Here is a 19201-nt window from a genome sequence, read left to right as displayed (position 1 = left end):
AATAAAGATTGTATTTTGTTCAGGTTTTCTAAGTAAATTTCAATGCCTCAATTGTTTATTTTTTTTTCTCCATCTGATTTTTTTTAAAAACCGCACCACGTCCTTTAAACAACAGAAACAACACTTTAATATTAAAAGGACATAATTGTTTCCTTGAGGAAAATATAAAATAAAACAAAATAATCAACAGCAGTGACTTCCAGTGTATCAGACCCCTGTTGTTTGCCTTTCTTGGCAAACCCAAACTATAATACAAGCTATAAAATACATATAAAAGATTTTATCAGTGGAAAGCAAACCCCATAATGTGGATGTGCAGGAGATACCCATGAATGGTTCCTATAGTATTTGAGAAGTCCAAATAGTGCTTTCATAACTAAACCACAATGAATTATACATAATAATTTAAATATTTGTGCAACAGATTATGGAGGAAGGAAATACCTAACCCAAACTGCTGCAGATTGTAGTGTTACATGAGAGAAGAGAACTCTAAACTTGATAGTTTAAGAAATAATCAGCATATGTACAAGCACTTCATCTCTCGTCAGGACCCTTGAGGGCTCAGACATTTCGTCATAAGTTAGAAACTGGATCAGGCTCCATTCAGTTTTGATCAGGTGTAGTTCTGCAGGATTTACTATTTTCTTCTTTCTTATGGATTCAGTCCGCTTTAATCAGAATATTTAAATAGTTGCAGTGGTGAAACATGAAAATAAATACATTTGTTTACATTTACATTGTAAATATTTGTAAGGTCGAAGTTGTTGAATCTGCGTTTGTGAATCGAGTCACGAGTTTTCCATGACGTGCATTTGTTCATTTTTACTGTTTTAGGGCGTGTGGGGACAACGTAAATGGAGACGAATTTGCGCAGCATTTAATGTGGAAGTTCGAACAAAAACCCGCCCAATTCACTGAATTCAGCTTCATTTCACAGACCGTTAGGAGCGGGGGATCACTGTGGAACGCTTGAAAGTGCCTTAAGTTTAACGAGTCCAGCGGATCGTCCCTAATTTCGCTGCAGAATAGGGTTGTCAAATAAAATACTTTAAAATCATTCCGTATTTGGACGCTAAAAGCGGTGTTGCGTATTGTTTCAGACAGACACCCTCAGACGGAGGGCGGGTACCCCACGGCTCCTAAACAGAATAAGCGCTTCTCATTGGTCATCACTTTTATTTAGCCAATCCGCAGCCAGAGTTATTTGTCTGTCATTTACTACGGCAGCCAATGGAGTCGTAGTCCCAGTTGTTTTGCTGCGGCCCTGACAGGAATATGTCAGTCCTGAAACACTGGGGAAAACAACAGTGTTCGCCTGCAGGCCACATTTGTGGATCAGGCTGCTGTGTGTGGAGCGGGGGAAATGCGAAGGGAAAGTCTCAAAATCCAAAAACCCGCGCGAGGAAATGAACAAATGCACGTGACGGAAAACTCGTGAGTGATTCGATTCACAAACGCAGATTCAACAATTTACAAATAAAATTTAAATTCGAGACTTTGACTTTACAAATATATTCAATGTAAATGCATACAAATGTATTTATTTTCACATATAAATATATATCTCTGAAAACCAAAAACATGTATTTATGAATGTAACTGTATTTGTACAAACTGCAGACTGTGAGACACAGATTGGGACGTGTTCATTTGTGAACAGTGAAACATATCTGTGACTTAATTTGTGGATTAACATTTACGCATTTGTAAAGTACTTTGAGACTAATCTCTCTCCGTACATTACTACTCACTGATGCTTTCACATGGCAGTGTCAAAGCTGCACAACTTAAACAGGCCTAGTCTAAAATACCAGGATGATCATGATCCATCCATAGGTCTCTCCCTACTTACTACAACCTATGATCCAGCAATCCAAATAATATATATCTGTGTTGTCACGTGCTCTAAAATCTTTGCTAACCCCCATAGAGACTTCATACATAAGCACTTAATGTATACATAAATAAATATTGAATGTTTTATGAACATTTCTTACTAGTATTGTAAGATGATACACACTATATTCAAAAGTTGTGTTCCTTTCTCTTAACAGCTTAAACGGGTAGTCATTTTGGACATAGATGTTTCCCAGTAAACATTGTGCCGTTGATGCAACGTTGAAATAACGTAATGACTGCCGTCTAATCAACGTTCTCTTAAGGTTGAAAATGAAAGTTGAAAAGACGTCCAAACACAGACATTGAAAAGACGACTATTAGACGTATTTTGGACGTCCATTGACGTTATCGATTGGTCACCATTTTTAAGATGGAGTTTGGACGTCCGTTGACGTTTAAAATATGTCCTTGACGGACAGACTACTTTTAGACCTATTTTGAACGTCCAGGGACGTTCCTTGTTTACTGGGTTAGTTGTATAAACACACAGGTTTCGTAATTGCCATAAAAATACATGAAACTTTCTTTATTATTCACTGTTTATGCGTATGCTCTGAAGTCTCTATGTAGGTAGGTTTCACATAAAATGTAACTAAAGCAACAAATACAAATCCAACAATTTTTCAATGCTCTTAAAAAATATATGAAAATGAAGCCCTACATTTTTTTTCAGTGTTAAGGCGCACGGACAGCAAACAGACCCTTGTTCATTAATCTGTATACCTTTAGTTTGAAATATTTCTCTTCTATGGCTTCTGCCCTTTTGGCTTTAAATCAGGTTAAGTCGATGTTTCCAATTTCTGTTTGGCCTCTAAACAGTACTCTGAGCAGTCTGAGTCATCTGTATGTTTTGACCCTTTTGTGATCTGTACTGGAAGGCCTTTGCTAAGCTGGGCTTGTGCCCTTTACAGATGAGTGTCCTCCTCGTCAGGTAAATCCTCTTTGGCCAGGTTATCCATGGGCACAATCCAGCTGTCGTTGAACTCTCCATTCAGCGCCATCTTTTTCTCCTGCATCTCCGGCTGCACCTCCATCACTTCCAGTGTGGGGTTGTCATGGTAGCCATTCTCCACAGTCTGAAGCTCCTCTGTCAGGTGTTGCTGTAGGGGCATGGTCATGGAAGAGACAAAGCCATGTGAATAAAGTACCTGAATAAAGTGGACAGTTTATAGTAGACCTCCATTAAGAATGCACCTTTATTCAGAATTCTGTACTGTCCAAGACTGAACTTAATCCCAATGTGTTTTCCCTGCTTTAAAAGAGCACTATATAAGATTTACTTTTTGCTCCAGGACTCCCCCTACTGTTGCAGAGTGAAATTTGCTTTTATAGCACTGCCCTGAAATCAAGGAGGAGGGTGGTGGTGGTTTCCTACCCTCCTCCAAAAGTTACACAATGCAGTTTATGGTTCAATTCTAGGGCTGTTGTAATAACTGCAATAGGGCAATACCGCACTATTAACCAGCCAACCACAAGGAATGGTAAGAACCATCACCACCGCTGTGTATACATGTTTTCCCTTTCATTGCAGGTTCTTTCATGTTTTACAATTTGGTGTGTGTACTGAGGCAGCAGGTAGTGTCGCAGTCACACAGCTCCAGGGACCTGGAGGTTGTGGGTTCGATTCCCGCTCCAGGTGACTGTGAGGAGTTGGTGTGTTCTCCCCGTGTCCGCGTGGGTTTCCTCCGGGTGCTCCGGTTTCCTCCCACAGTCCAAAAACACACATTGGTAGGTGGATTGGCGACTCAGAAGTGTGTGTGTGTGTGTCTGTGTTGCCCTGTGAAGAACTGGCGCCCCCTCCAGGGTGTATTCCCGCCTTGTGCCCAATGATTCCAGGTAGACTCTGGACCCACCGCGACCCTGAACTGGATAAGGGTTACAGATGAATGAATGAATGTGTGTAATGAATGTTTTCCCAACTTCTGGCATCTGAACAGCTGAGTGTCAGTCTTCCGTTTTATAAAATGGGCACGATGGCAACAAACTTGGTCACAAAACCAAATGCAACTTCGACAGTTTGGGAGCATTTCAGCTTTCAACCAAATGAAAAGGGAGAGCCAGGCAATTCAGATGAGGCGATATGCAAAATCTGTACCAGAAAAGTGGCTGCGAAACAGGGAAATCTCTAACTCTCTAGCTACCTATAATCCAGCTATCGAAGCCCTGTCTCCTCCAGAGTCATGGAGTAGCCTCAAAAGAAACAGTTCAGACCAGTTCCATGTGACAATAAGGGTTCTACCATTTGAATCAGGATGAATTAAGTAATTTGGGGCAATAATAGTATATCGCAGTTTTGAACCCTGTTAAAACACAGCACATCACTCCCTATTAGAGGAGAGTGAAGCATCACATTAATTTTGAAGCTGTAATTGAAAGTAAAAATACTAGTTGTTTATTTAATAGACTGTCTATCCATTTGTAATAGTAGCAGCCTCTACACCTCCAAGATGACTTTACACTAGATATTACTGCTAGTAATGCTGCTGCAAGGTATTGATAATAAAATAATCGCAATAATAATATTTAAATTACTAAGTTTAATTTGATTGCATTCGTCTAAAGAACCTCAAATGTTGCTCCATTCACTGTTTCTGGTATATACATGTCAAACAGAACCCTTGGCTCTACATACTATAGGTATCTGTTCTCACTAACACTTTTGCCAGTGAAAGCTATAAAATCCTCACTGCAATGTTCCTAATCTTTATGTAAAGCCTCCAACAAAGGTGGACATGCTATCATTATGTCAGAAATAAGCCTTGATTTCAGATGAAATATTGCACAAGGAACGTTTGGCTATTGTATTAATATACACTATCAGCTGTTTATAATACCTGAAAACCATTAATTCATTCATTGTCAGTAATTATCCAGTTTAGAGTCGCGGTGGGTTTGGAGCCTTCCAGGAATCACTGGGTGCAAGGTGGGAAGGCCCCAGTCCAGAGCGACACACACTCACACCTATGAACACTTTCAAGTAGATAATCACTCTACCAATGTGTGTTTTGGATCATGGGAGGAGACCGGAGCTACTTGAAAACCATGTGTCTCCAAAATAGTAATGTTATAGTAGAAGGAGAAATCCTTAACTTTCAATAAAAGTCAACGATAAAATGTATTCGAAGTCATTTTACAGCATATCTATTGGTAAATTCATCATGAAAGTTTCCCACAATGTGAATGACTTCTGCTTTGTTAAAATGACATAGTAAACCAAATATCAACAAAAAGATATATGTCTCAAATTGATGTATTGTGTTCTTTGCTGCAAAAGATGAGTGCTTTTTTTTTACCTGGTTCTTCCTATAAGACCTGTGGTGAAATATGCAGTACGTAGCAAAACAAGCAAATATGAACACCAGTGCGCCACACGAAGACAAGATGGCAATCAGTGTGGTGGGTATCGTGCTGGGTAAGGGGGTGGGATCAGGATTTTCCTACAGGGAATAAAAGAAACGCATTCAGAGAGGACCTTATCACAAAATGCATAGATAATATGATCATGAATAAAGTAACATGCCTTACATTTTCGATCTGATTATAGATTTTCTGTGCCAAGGATGCATCAACTACAAAGATAAAAAAATATGATTGACCTGCAAGCAGAAGCAACTGCAGTGGAATATTAGAAAAGGTTTTTTTTTTAATTATTGAAAAGGCTTCCTGGAGCAAAAGTTGCAATAATCTCACCATGTAGAGCCACAGAAATTATTTTTTCATCTGGTCCTGTCGTATGATTGAAAGAGCAGTCAGCGGGTAAACTGAAGTTTTGTAAGAGCAATCGACACGTTTTGACAAAGTTATTATCCTGTGGAAAACAAATGAACAAACAGTTTCACTTCCCAAATCTAGAAGGACGTCCTTATGACTTAAAATGTCCTTAGGGGTCTATGCACCACTTCTGATCGATGTCAGCTACTTTAATGCAAACATTACTGACATAGGCACTGCACACCGAATGGTTACTGGATTAGAAAACCTACCTTGTATCTACACTCATTGTCCATTTGATCTGCTCCACTGGACATACAGGAGCGCTTTGTAGTTTTACAATTACAGACAAGTCCGCTTGTTTCTCTGCATACTTTCTTATCCCCATTTCACCTTGCTCCTCAATGGTCAGGAGCTCTGCATAAATTATTTGGGTGGTGGATCATTTTCAGTGCTGCAGTAACACTGACGTGGCGGTGTGTTAGTGTGTGTTGTGCTGGTAGGAGTGAGGAGGACTAGAGGATGAACAACACAAACTGCAGCAACCGATAAGCTACTGTCTCTGACTTTACATCTATAAGGTGGACCAACACGATAGGGGTGGACAGTGAGTGGATACGTTTTCAAAACTCGTGCAGCACTGCTGTGTCTGTTCCACTCACACCAATGCCACACTAATACACCACAACCACTTCAGTGTCACTACAGCACTGAGAATTTTCCACCACCCAAACCGTTCCTGCTCTGTGGTGGTTCTCTGGAGGTCCTGACCATTGAAGAGCAGGGTGAAAAAAGAAAAAGGTGCTCCTGTATGGTGAATAGAGCTGATTAAATGTACAGTGTGTGTAGATACAAGATAGCTGTTCCTAATCTAGTGATTGTTCAGTGTATATCGTCGCTTTCCAAAGAAAAATATGTATCTCCAATTTTTGGAATTTTTAATTTACTATATAATTTGATCACAATAGTTGTCCTCACATGAACGGACTAATAGAAATGCTCTAAAATTAGTTGTAATAAAATATTTTTATATTAACATCCACTGAAAGTTAATTAGGTTTTTTCCTTCTCCTGTAAAGTTACTCTTATTTTTCTTTGGACAGTGATGATATTCTCCATAGAAAAGCACATGAAGGGAATGTCTACAGTTGTGGGGAACTGCGCAGTTCTCTGGTTTGTTTACGTTTAGAAAATCCATATCTTTTAAGGTGGAATGGAACATTTGAGTAAAAAAAAAACAAAAAAACTGCTCTTTGAACATGGCTGAAGTTTAAGTTTTTTTTCACTGCATTACCACGGAAACTCTTTGTAACACAAGTTGTTTAGTTCTCTAGTTCTCAAATTTAAAGTGTGTTCCTACCTAAATAATCAGAAACAGCAAAATGAGTCAATATTACACCCCTATGGAGCAGGAATAAAGCAATATCCTCATCTCTTTTGACGACTTTCAATGTTCGGATGGATCTTTGCCATTTTTCCAACATGAGCTGAAGAAGCCTTGTCTAGTGTGTCTGACTGAGCCACGTTGTAAAACACATTCGACCAGTTTCCAGCGCGCAAAACTGGCTTGAGAGTCAGCAAATGGCGAGGAAACATCTTCTGAATTTTATATAAAATATATTTTTTTAATTATGTGAACGTCGCCTTTAAGAACAGAAAGGGGACACAATAGAGCCTGAGTCCAGGTGATGGCTGAAATAGGCATTAAGATCCCCAAAGGTTATGGAGTACGACCTCTATTCAGTAATAAGTTTCATTATATTTGGAACATTTCTGTGAGGATTTGATTTCATTCAAAGTTAAAAAGATTAGTCAGGCCACAATATTGGTTGATGATGATTAATTCTGGATAAAAAAAAAACGACACTCCAACTCAAAATCCCAAAAGTCCTTAATGGAACTCCACAGCACAAAATGCAGCTCCTCTGCTCCACAGCCTAATGTTGAAAGATTTTTACCCCTCTAGTTGATGCTTGGCATTGGAAATGGTGACCCCATCTCATGTGTAGCTGTTTTAGATTGCAGGGTCACGTTTCTTTTCAGTGCTTATTTCTGGAGATTATACAAGCTGTCAGTAATGGGTGTAGCTTAAAGTAGCTGAATTCACTCATTTAGTCCCTGCACTATTGTCATCTCCAGAGTTTAGAGTACAAATGTAAGCAGCTATGTTTAAAGCTTGTTTAAACCTTGAAATAGTATTACCGTTTCCTTCTGAGTTTCATTCCAGGTGATTTTCTTCTGCAGAAAAAAACAGCGAAGCATTAACTGTCATGATCAGCATGTTGAAATTTAAACAAAAACATGTTAAATAATGATCTTACTGTTAAGGCATACTCCGTTTTTGGAGGTGCACTTGTGGAAGTATGGCTCACAGATGAAGTGTACACAACTAAAAAATAATAATAAAAATAAACATCACAATCATATCTCTTAAGTCATGATGCACAAAATGCTCAACAAAGGGCACTATTCAATATTTCACTTTCGCTGTGGATGGAAACAATGCTGAATGTCATAATTTTGCATGAGCTGTAGAATTCTGGAAAATTACAAATACACAGCTTGCAAAGTTTAGCACATCCCTTGCAAAAATACTAGTTTAGATGAAGATAGCTTTTGCCTGATATCCCTGCTTTGCTTTATGTAACCACCTACGAATCTTTCTATTTTTGTAGAAAACATTTCTTATCATTCATCTATGATTTGACCTGTGACATTTTTAATCTGTAAATCAAGATATTTTGATTTTTTATCAGATGTTTTCTCTCAAGGGTTCTTCTTTTTACTGATTTAGTTTTATGATTACTTCTGAATGTGTATTTTTGTCATTTGAGAAAATCTCTGAATAACTTAATATCTGTTATATTTTTTTGCCAAAAATTTATTAACAAATCTTACAATAGTTAAAACATACTTAAAAATGACCCATCTTTGCTCTAATTACAGAAACACAATACAGAGTTTTTTATGTATATAAAAGTTTGTTGCAGCAGCTTTCTTACTCTAAGAATTCGGCCATTTTAATAATGGCTTTGTCAAACAGCATGGGATATCAACACTTCTATGTCTATATGTTTCTGAAACACAGTATTAAAGACAAAATACCTTGTGTAGAACTTGTCACTGTTGTTAAATCAGCAGGAGGTTTGTTAAGCAGAACAATGGTACTTTTGTCATCAGTCTCATGAGGAATGGTAGTGGCGTGTGTGGACAGGAATTGATCTGATGTAGAACAATGTTTAGATTAGATAATCATCTGGTTGCATTTAAGAAAATGTCTATATGTCTATATGTCTCCTTGTCTATATGGCTCAGAATCACTAGATTAAATACTGTTTAAGTGCCTTGAGTAGTGGCATGCTGGTTGGGCAGGAGACCTTTTGTTTTGTTTATCAGGATTATTATATATTATTATTATATGTGAATTGGAGGGAAAAAATATATGGCTCAGAAATAATTAATTAAATACTTATTAAATACTTTTGTTAGATGTGCTCTCTGTTATTGGATTAACAGTTGATTTAGCACTGGGAGCAACAGATGTTTTGTCATCTTCAGTTGGTTTGGACTGGGAGCTATGCCCTGTAAATATAAAGTTTAAATAAAGTTTAGTTTAGATATATGATAATCTGCTTGCTTTTTATCATATATATATATATATATATAAAACATTGGAATACATACCTCCTATAAAGGTGCTCACAGATGTTGGATTAACAGTTTTATTATCTTCTGTATTTGTGGTTTGAAGCAAATTGTCTGTAAAAAGAATGTTCTGAATTATATATATAGTAATCTGATTGCAATAAGAAGGTGGAAAGTCAAGAGGAAAGAACAGGAATTTCAATACTTTCAATCTCTCAATTTGCAATCATTTTCTGGGAGAAATACTTCATTTTCTGGAAAAATTTCAGGGCTGCCAACACTTTCGGCCATGACAGTATATATGACATACAAATACTAGATCAAAACAGTGATTAAATACCTTTAAAGTTGGTACTGGTTTCTGTTGATTTAGTAGTCATAATGTTGTCTTGTGTGTCAGGATTAACAGAATCATGTGGAAAAAAATGTGATATATGATAATCTGCTCCAATTAATAAAGTAGAAAATCAAAGGCATTCACTGAAAATACAGGCTTTTCATGGGGTATCAACATTTCTATCTGTATATGACTCTGAAAAATTTAAATTTAAATAATGATTTTAATACCTCTAGTAGATGTTGGAGAATTTAAAGGTGATGTCGTAATAGCAGGATCTGGTGTGTGTTTAGTACTGTGATCAGGAGAAGTACTAGTTGTTTGGACTTGAGGGGTTTCTGAAAGAAATTGTAGAGAATTAATTAATAAATTGTAATTAAAGAAGCAGGATGTCAAATAGAAATAACTGAAAGAACAGATGTTTTAATGCTTTTCTGTCCGTATGGCTCAGAAACACTGGATTAAATACAGATTAAATACCTCGTGTAGTGGTGTTCAGTGTCGTTGTATAAGTGGATGATTTTTCACTGGTAGCAGTGGATGTGGAGGAAACCACTGCAGAAATAAAGTTCGATTAGATACAGGATAATCTCCTTAAATTAGGGAAGCAGCGAGTTAAAGGGAAATAACTGAAAGGAGTCTCAGAAACACTAGATTTAATACTGATTAAATACCTTGTGTAGAACTGATCACTGTTGTTGGATTCACTGTACTTTTTCCCCCGGGAGTAGTAGTTGTTTCATCTGTTAGTGGTTTAAGATTATGTGTGGTTGAAACCTCTGAAGAAATAAAGATAGATGCATGATCATTTGCACTTACATTAAGGAAGCAGAGATTAATATATATATAGTATATCAGTACTACTAAATTAAATACTGATTATATACCTTTTGTTGGGGTGATCGTTGATGCTGTAGTAATGGTTGTAGCAAAGGTAGTAACAACAGAGGCATCTGAGTATTGGAGGAAAAATCCTACAGAAAAATAGTTTAATTAGATATACAATAATCTGCTTTAAGGAAGCAACATTTCAATCAGGGAAATAACTATGTCTCCAAAACTGGAGTTGGTTCTAAAAGGATGTGTAACTGTCAATACATTTCACAGGAAAAAGGGAAACCAGATTTACAACTCAAACAACATAGTTGCAGGTGTTTATAAACCAACCAGAACAAAAAGTGGTAGCCTTCAGCACTGGTCACTAAAGGTACAACTACAGTAAATGTACCTTTAAAGGTACAACAGTGGTTTTAAAGTCCAGTTGTGTTCCTAAATATACATTATACTCTTATTCTATACATCTTACTCTTCTCCAGAAGGTGAATATTTGTAAGATTTTATTAGAGAACTGTGAAAAATAAAAACAACACAATATAAGTCATGGAGATGAAAGGGGGCATATTAAATCGATACAACTTTAAAAGCTACACTTATGTTGAGGGTACCACCACAGTGACAACATTTCTGACAGTGTAGGGGTTTACAAGAAACAAAAGATTTGCAATTACAGTCCCATAAATTATGAGGTGGGGGGGGGTTGTATGTTAAAAAAAATTAAATCAATGCAAATCAAGAATTTGTGTCGCCCTGTGAAGGACTGGCGCCCCCTCCAGGGTGTATTCCCGCCCTGCGCCCAATGATTCCAGGTAGGCTCTGGACCCACCGCGACCCTGGATAAGGGTTACAGATAATGAATGAATGAATGAAATCAAGAATTTGATCATTCTTTCAAACCGTTATTTAACAGACAAAATTACAACAAACTCCAAAGATCCAGAATTAATGCAGAAAACATCTCCACAGGAACTGAGCTTATTTACCATAAGTTCACGGTACTTTTTTCCCTGGGAGTAGTAGTTGTTTTATCTGTTAGTTGTTTAAGATTGTGTGGATGAAACCTTTGCACTTACATTAAGGAAGCAGAAATATATATATATATATCAGTGTATAGTATATCAGTACTACTAAAATTAAAGACTAGTGTTATGGCCAAAAATGTACATGTGAAATTATTTCTCAAAATCTGGTGGTTTATTGGTGTATAGTGATATCTTTAGGACAGAATAGGATCTTTATTGTCACACACTAAGTTATATATATAATAATATCTTTATTATTATTTATTTGTTTGTTTATAGCACGACTGGAATCTTATATAGTTTTGCCCATTTATTGCTGTGTGAGGAGTATGTAAAAATGATCTTGTACATAATGAAGGCTTTGGGTACTGTTAGATTTGCTTGGCTGCACAAAATACAATATGCAAGAAGGAATAAAAGAAGGGGAAAAAAAAGAGAGAAGTGTCTAAGTGCAGAACCTACTGAAAGATGTTGGTGAGAGAAAGAGAGAGAGAGAGAAAGAGAGAGACTACAACTTAAAAATTAATTTTAGCTTTGATGACATGTTTTTTACTTCTTTATTTACTCAGCCTCATATATCACTCTCAAGACGCTGTGGTTCTATCTTTAGGTTCTACCAGCAGTTGCCTGCTTTTCTCTATCTACAAGACTGCTAATTGTGATCCTATCAGTGTGTGGGCCATGTGGAGATGCTCTGCTCCCACATTCACTCATCTTAATCCCATTTGCTCCCGCTCAGGCACACTGTGTGCTCTTGGACAGCCCTTGGTCACATAATACATTCCTTCCAGGGTTATCATTCCCTCTGATAACAGCAGGATATCCCCCAGTGGATGGACAGGCAGCAAAAGCCCTTAATGCTCCACTCTTCATTCTGGATCTACCGTGTTCCACATCACAGGGGAAATGTTTGCAATTCCGCTGCTATGGTCTAACCATAAGTGACACAGAGGGGTTTAAAAACCACTTGTACCAGTGCAGCACACAGTAACACCACCACCACTTCACTGTTACTGCAGCATTGATAATGGTTCTGTGGTGTTCTTGTGCATTAAAAGACAGTGAAAAAAGGGGCAAAACGTGCAGAGCAACAGTTTGTAATTGTCAAAGTGACCCTATAGGGACAGTGGATTTGAAAAAAATATATATACATACACAATTACACCATATGTATATAGCAGTAATATATTTGCTGTCAAGAATATGATCTTATATATCATCACTGTCCAATCAAAAACATTCATTCTTTCATTCATTGTCTGTAACCCTTATCCAGTTCAGGGTCACGGTGGGTCCAGAGCCTACCTGGAATCATTGGGCGCAAATCACATTCACTCACACCTATGGAAACTTTTGAGTCGCCAATCCACCTACCAACGTGTGTTTTTGGACTGTGGGAGGAAACCGGAGCCACATTTAAATTATTGTAAACAATTTCCCAATTCCAGACATTGGAATTCTCCTGTATGGTTGCTACAGATTTCATTTATGGGCAATTTTAAGACCAGAACTAGGCGTAGCCTATGTCTGGGGAACTGCACCATAAAATATGTGATAGTGTCCTCCCTTAGTCGGATTTGTTGTAAGCACAGAGCTTTGTTGAAGCTGCCAAATAAAGAGGATAGTCGGATGTAAGGGTGGAGACCTGTTGAATGGTTTGTCTTCCTGCTGCTGTTAAGGTTGTAAAAGATAACAACAAGGCAATAAATCACACTCATGAACACACAGAGAGTACTTAAACTACTTGTCCAAATGCTTATGCACACATGCTCTGCTATCATTTCTGAAATTAATTGTATGAGTAATGGTATGACCACTGGGAAATAGTCCAGCCAACAAATCTGGGATGAGCTGGAGTGGCTAATCGTCCAACATCTGTACCAGACCTCAATGATGTTTATTTGACTGAATGCAGTCAAATCGTCACAGCAATAAAATGCTTCTAAGCGTCTAATACAATGCTTTCTCAGAAGAAAGCATTAAGGCATTAAAAGTGGAGGAACAACTCCCTATTGATCCAAAGCTGTGAGATGGTACCCCATCTCTCCAAAGATTATGGTTCCACTTGTCTACAGTCCACTTGGTTGAGGTGGGGGATGGGGGCTTTATGCCATTGTAGCCGACGCTTGCCATTTTTTGCATATGAATGTACTATCAGCAAATAAGCATTTAAATAAGACGCCTGACAGTGATGCCCTCTACTAGCTCCGAGCTCCACTTGCTGTGCTCTGGGCTCCTGGGACCCCAGCAACCTCCAATATCCTCCACCTCCCAGCTTCAAGAAATGACGGTTTCCTTTTCTGCGCTAATTGAACAGGTCTGCAGACACTGCGTTAAGAATACTGGGGGTGTCTTTGTGGGTCTAAGCTTAATACAGCTCACAGCTTTCCCTCTCCACCAAAAACGAGGAGAAAAGAGGGGCTGTGAATGAAAAAAAAATGTTTGGAATGAATAATAGGATAGTAGAAGAAAGGGAGACTGAGAAGGGGACTGACAGGGTTAGAAGGAGGAGTTCCCTGGGCACATTCCTCACCACACACATACACACACACAAAACACTACACGCTGTCATTAGAGTATGCTAATAAACCCATAGAAAGCTGAGAGGCACTTTGTCTTCACAGTAGCAGTGTAAAGGAAATGTAAAAGTGACAGGTTTTTTAATCAGTTACAATGGATATGGTGTATGTCTATATATATATATATATATATATATATATATATATATATAATAACAAGTTTTCCCAAATATAAATATAAATATTCCAGTCATGTTTGCATATTCACTTTTATGATTGAAAATTGTAATCACAATTTATTTAAGAAATTATTTTACTAAAAATCTAAATCAGTGTATGTTAACTCTTTTTTCATGCCTCTAAACTCTGATAAAAGTTTTAAAATAGATCAAACTGTCAAATGTAAAAATGTGAGTGTCTATTACCTAATTTCAAACTTTAAAAATTAAGATAGAAATAAATGTATTATATTAATCCTGAAGTAAAATAATCTAGAAACTATTAACTGCTTTCTATCTATCTATCTATCTATCTATCTATCTATCTATCTATCTATCTATCTATCTATCTATCTATCTATCTATCTATCTATCTATCCATCCATCTATCCATGTATCTATCTATCTATCTATCTATCTATCTATCTATCTATCTATCTATCTATCTGGAGATTATTTTTTATATTCAAATTTAATCGTTCCTTAAAATTGTAGGTAATATCTTTCACTATTTCCCACCCCATGTTCTAACCCCAAAGAGATAAGATTCTGATTTCACTTCAAAGCCCAATCTTAAAAGCAAATGACATGATAGCTAAATGATATATAAGATATTCATCCTCAGTATTATTACACAATTTTTTACACTATGTTTAATTTTTGTACATGAATAAAGCATGAATATAGAACTAAAAATAAGAATGATTAGATTTACAAGTATTACTTTTACATTGCACTGGCTTCCTGTCTCATGGCTTTCATAGTAAAACTGGAAAGAAACTGCATTGTATCTGTGATGAATGAGAAAAAGTTCAGCTTTTTTTCTTAAAGGTCATGGAGCACAATAAGCCTTCGCTTCCCTTTCACATACTGTACCTTGTAGAACTAAGCTCTGATACTTAATAAATTATAGTTCATCAACGGACAGTTTTATGGACAGCTCTTCTCATTCCACCTTGAAATGGACCGAGCATTGAGGTCAGGGAGTAAACGCTGCAGATGTGGGAAATGGGAGGTAGAGGGAGGAAGCACATGGTAGTGCCAGTCTCAAGATGATTAATAATAAATAAAGCAGAGGAGCAGAACAGAGAGTGACGGCAGGCCCGCCTTAGGAATTTGATGATAAGCAAACAAGTCTCTGTTTTTACACACCCACAAATGTTGGGACACACAGCCACAAAAGCAGAGATATTTAAATATTTCCAGTGTTCAATCAACTCATCCTGAATTCCCTGCTGTGAGATATCGGTGACATGTCACTGGTGGCAAGGGAAGAACAGAAAATGGAGCATATAACCACACCTTCTGTGGGAAAAGGATGCCGGGACAATTCTTTCCCATCTATTGTTCTCTACTTTCTCAAGGACTGTGCCGAACAGTTCTGCCAAGTGCCAGGCATAACAAAAGCTTGGCTGCTACAGCTGTATGCAACTCACTGTATCTGTTTGCATTATTTCAGCGACATCTTTCCACTGAAAAGGTGTAAACACTTGTGAAAAAAAATAGTACAAAGTTATACCCGCACTTTGAATCGTCAGAGTTAATTGTACATTTTCAAAAATGTTAAAGAATTCACCTCAAACTCTTATTGTTCTGTTTCCATACCATTATATGCTCGATTAACTCAACATAATTATTCATATCATATATTGTAATGTATATTTATTCTTAAAAATGTAAATAAAATATATATTTTTGTTGTTGCTGATGAGTATTAAAATGACCATGTTTCCATATGGACTCTCAAAAATAGCTTCGCTAATGATATACCTTTTATACTCATAAATAATTGTGTAAAGTATTAAAAAGTATTATTTGAATAGCTGTTGTTTGTCTGTTAGAGGAGACTACAGTTTGAGTGACGTCTATAGAAAGGCTTACTCTTGTTAAACTTAGAAGAAATATAGAAGCACAAAATGAAAGAAACACAGAACTCCCTCAGCTTTCCTCAGCTACTTCAACTCTTCAGGGTTTTGCACAAACAGGTGCAGCACGCGCCTAATTAAAAAATAACAGAACTCCCCACACGACCTCTCCATCGATGCTTGGAGAGTCGATTCACTTGATAAAGAATTGATTCTTTTAATTACAAAGTATACACTATGAAAGGGGAACGAATACTAAGCCGACACCTATGGACCTTGAGATACTGAAATATATAATTGAATTAATCTGATCCTATCCTTCCTTGCGCCCAATGATTCCAGGTAGGCTCTGGAACTGGAAAAGCGGTTACAGATAATGAATTAATGAATGATCCTATCCTGTAACAAACCTGTATAATGCCATGCATTTAGCTGTGTATTTGTGCAAATTCTGGTTATAATTATTTTATTATTAATAATAATTAGAGAATAATACATTTTCTGTAACTGCTTTATCCTGTTCAGGGTTGTGGTAGGTCTGGAGCTAACGCAGACTCATTGGGCGCAAGGAAGGAAAACACCCTAGACAGCGTCAGTCCATCACTATCACAAGCACCACACACTCACTCACACACACATGAATACATACACTCACAGCTATGGACAATTTTGAGTAGCCAATCCACCTACCAATGTATGTTTTTTGGACTCTGGGAGGAAACATGGGCACCTGGAAGAAACCCACACAAACACAAGGAGAACAAACTCAGAACCTTGGAGTTGTGTGACCGAGACCCAGTTGCACCATCATGCCACCTATTCATTCATTATCTGTAACTGCTTATCCAATTCAGGGTCGCGGTGGGTCCAGAGTCTACCTGGAATCATTGGGCGCAAGGCGGGAATACACCCTGGAGGGGGCGCCAGTCCTTCACAGGGCAATACAGACACACACACACATTCATGCCTACGAACACTTTTGAGTCGCCAATCCACCTACCAACATGTGTTTTTGGACTGTGGGAGGAAACCGGAGCACCCGGAGGAAGCCCACGCGGACACGGGGAGAACACACCAACTCCTCACAGACAGTCACCCGGAGCGGGAATCGAACCCACAACCTCCAGGCCCCTGGAGCTGTGTGACTGCGACACTACCTGCTGCCCATGCCTATTATTATTATTATTATTATTATTGTTATTATTATTGTTATTGTTGTTGTTATACTGTATTTCCAATGATGAATGAATATAAGAAATTAGCTTGCTATTGGGTTTATTCTGGTTTTAGGGAATTAGGCCCAGAGCGAGTTGTTTCAACTGGATTTGTGAATCGATTCCTTTGGTAAAAGATCCATTCGTTCACAAATCTGACATCGCTGCTCAGCCAGAGACCGTTAGGTAAACAAATTTCAGTAGGTTTAACAGCTGAAGAAAAGCCCAGTTCAGCAGATGTTTACCTTCCCACGTTTCGTGTGGAAGTGTTTTAAACAGTTATAGCATACTGTGGGCGAACCAATTCAGTCGGAAATCTATCTGTTAAAACCGCGAAGTATCAGTTACAGCTAATTTAGCAGCATGTTCTTCTTTAAAACTAAGTTATAGCTTTGTCCTTTCGGAGACGGGCTTGCTGCCGCATAATGAAACATGCTTTTAGATTAGTGAAGGAAATATAGTACATCAACCCTAACACAAGTAAATGTCAATATGTTTGGACTACGTTTGAACAAGAATGGTATATTTTTTTTTTCTTCACACGTGGACCATATTTACACGTTTGAATCCAGTCATTTCAGAGAAACTGTGATTATCAAACGGACCAGCATCTCCGGTTGAGTTAAGAAGTTTATTGTAAAGAAGGAAAAAAGAAAACAGTCTTACCTATCACAAGAAATGTCCACAGAATTGCTGCTCTCGTCCACATTGTTGCGTTTGTTTCAGGGATTCTTGACTCCGGGGGTGTACAGCGGCTCAGTGAATGGGGGCCAGGAGAGAAGAGTTAGATAAAGTTGAAGCGTTGGTGAGGCGCTTGGTTCCGCTTATCTCCTCGAGTTTGTATGAGTTGCTGCTCTAAATGATTTTGCGCCGGTGCTTAGATTTTGCGCTGAAAGCCAAGAATGCTTTTGTGGTGGGCTCGGCTCTCAGAGTGTCCCCCTCCCTGACCAGACCGTGGGGGGATTGTGGTTTAAGTGTTTGCTGGGTTTCCTTGGCTGCGCTGTGGTGGTGCTGCTGGGTCTCTCTCTCTCTCTCTCTCTCTCTCTCTCTCTCTCTCTCTCTCTCTCTCTCTTCTCTCTCTCTCTCTCTCTTTCTCTCTCTCTTCTCTCTTCTCTCTCTCTCACTCTCTCTCTCTCTCTCTCTTTCTCTCTCTCTCTCTCTCTGTCTCTCTCTCTCTCTCTCTCTCTCTCCCTCTCTCTGTCTCTCTCTCTCTCTCTCCCTCTCTCTCTCTCTCTCTCCCTCTCTCTCTCTCTCTCTCTCTCTCTCTCTCTCTCTCTCTCTCTCTCTCTCTCTCTCTCTCTCTCTCTCTCTCTTTCTCTCTCTCTCTGTCTCTCTCTCCCTCTCTCTCTCTCTCTCTCTCTCTCCCTCTCTCTTGAATCTTCAGGAGGCGTGCTGTGTGTTCCCTGAGTTCTGAGCTTTTGGTCACTCTCAGGGTCAGGGGCTGTTTAACGTCTCCTGTCCTCGGCTCTGCCCATGTGTGAAATCTCTCACTGCTGATATGATTATGCCGAATTCTCCAGAGACCCAATAAAAACTCCTCAGTGAACATACTCCACCACAATAACAATGAAATAGAAACTGATACCTGTCGTATTTAGACACGCATCCGGTGACAGGTCTGGTTGATTTTTATGTAAAAATAAATTAACATTTTTAAATTGTGGCATTAAACGTGATTTTTATTCATATCTTTTTTATTTTACATGGTCAACATAGGTTTTGCCCAATGCCCAGCGAATGTTACCTGAATTCAGGAAATAAAACATGCAATATAGAATATCATCCCAGTAAACAAGTAACGTCCCTGAACGTTCAAAATAGGTCTAAAAATAGTCTGTCCGTCAAGGACATATTTTAAACGTCAATGGACGTCCAAATTCCATCTTAATAAGTTAGTTAAGTGGTGACCAACCGATAACGTCAGTGGACGT

The 19201-nt window shown here is 38.2% G+C and overlaps 1 protein-coding gene across 2 annotated transcripts; it reads right to left on the bottom strand.

Moving 5' to 3' along the window:
• Positions 1-345: 345 nt before the first annotated feature.
• podxl (podocalyxin-like) lies at positions 346-18246 on the bottom strand. 2 transcript variants are annotated; one of them, XM_066667088.1, is made up of 15 exons: positions 17937-18246; positions 10483-10569; positions 10270-10374; positions 10076-10150; positions 9826-9933; positions 9599-9646; positions 9298-9372; positions 9094-9195; positions 8719-8835; positions 7935-8002; positions 7816-7851; positions 5593-5710; positions 5428-5471; positions 5196-5339; positions 346-3002 (listed from the first exon to the last, which is right to left on the bottom strand). In XM_066667088.1, the coding sequence occupies exons 1-15, from the start codon at positions 17977-17979 to the stop codon at positions 2808-2810; spliced, it is 1365 nt and encodes a 454-aa protein (XP_066523185.1). In that variant the 5' UTR covers positions 17980-18246; the 3' UTR covers positions 346-2807. The 2 variants fall into 2 exon arrangements, with proteins under 2 accessions (XP_066523185.1, XP_066523186.1); XM_066667089.1 differs by lacking the exons at positions 5428-5471; positions 5593-5710.
• Positions 18247-19201: the final 955 nt, after the last annotated feature.

Source organism: Hoplias malabaricus, chromosome 4 (assembly GCF_029633855.1).
Source record: "Hoplias malabaricus isolate fHopMal1 chromosome 4, fHopMal1.hap1, whole genome shotgun sequence".
Taxonomy (NCBI): Eukaryota; Metazoa; Chordata; class Actinopteri; order Characiformes; family Erythrinidae; genus Hoplias; species Hoplias malabaricus.
Note: the sequence above shows the minus strand (reverse complement) of the source record. Positions and strands in the feature narration are given on the sequence as shown.

Coding starts and splice junctions, on each gene's coding strand:
- podxl (XM_066667088.1), bottom strand. CDS start 17,979: ATGTGGACGAGAGCAGCAATTCTGTGGACATTTCTTGTGATAG. Junction 10,151..10,269: donor AGTGATCAGTTCTACACAAG/GTATTTAATCAG, acceptor TTATTTCTGCAG/TGGTTTCCTCCACATCCACT. Junction 5,711..7,815: donor ATGAAACTCAGAAGGAAACG/GTAATACTATTT, acceptor TGTTTTCCACAG/GATAATAACTTTGTCAAAAC.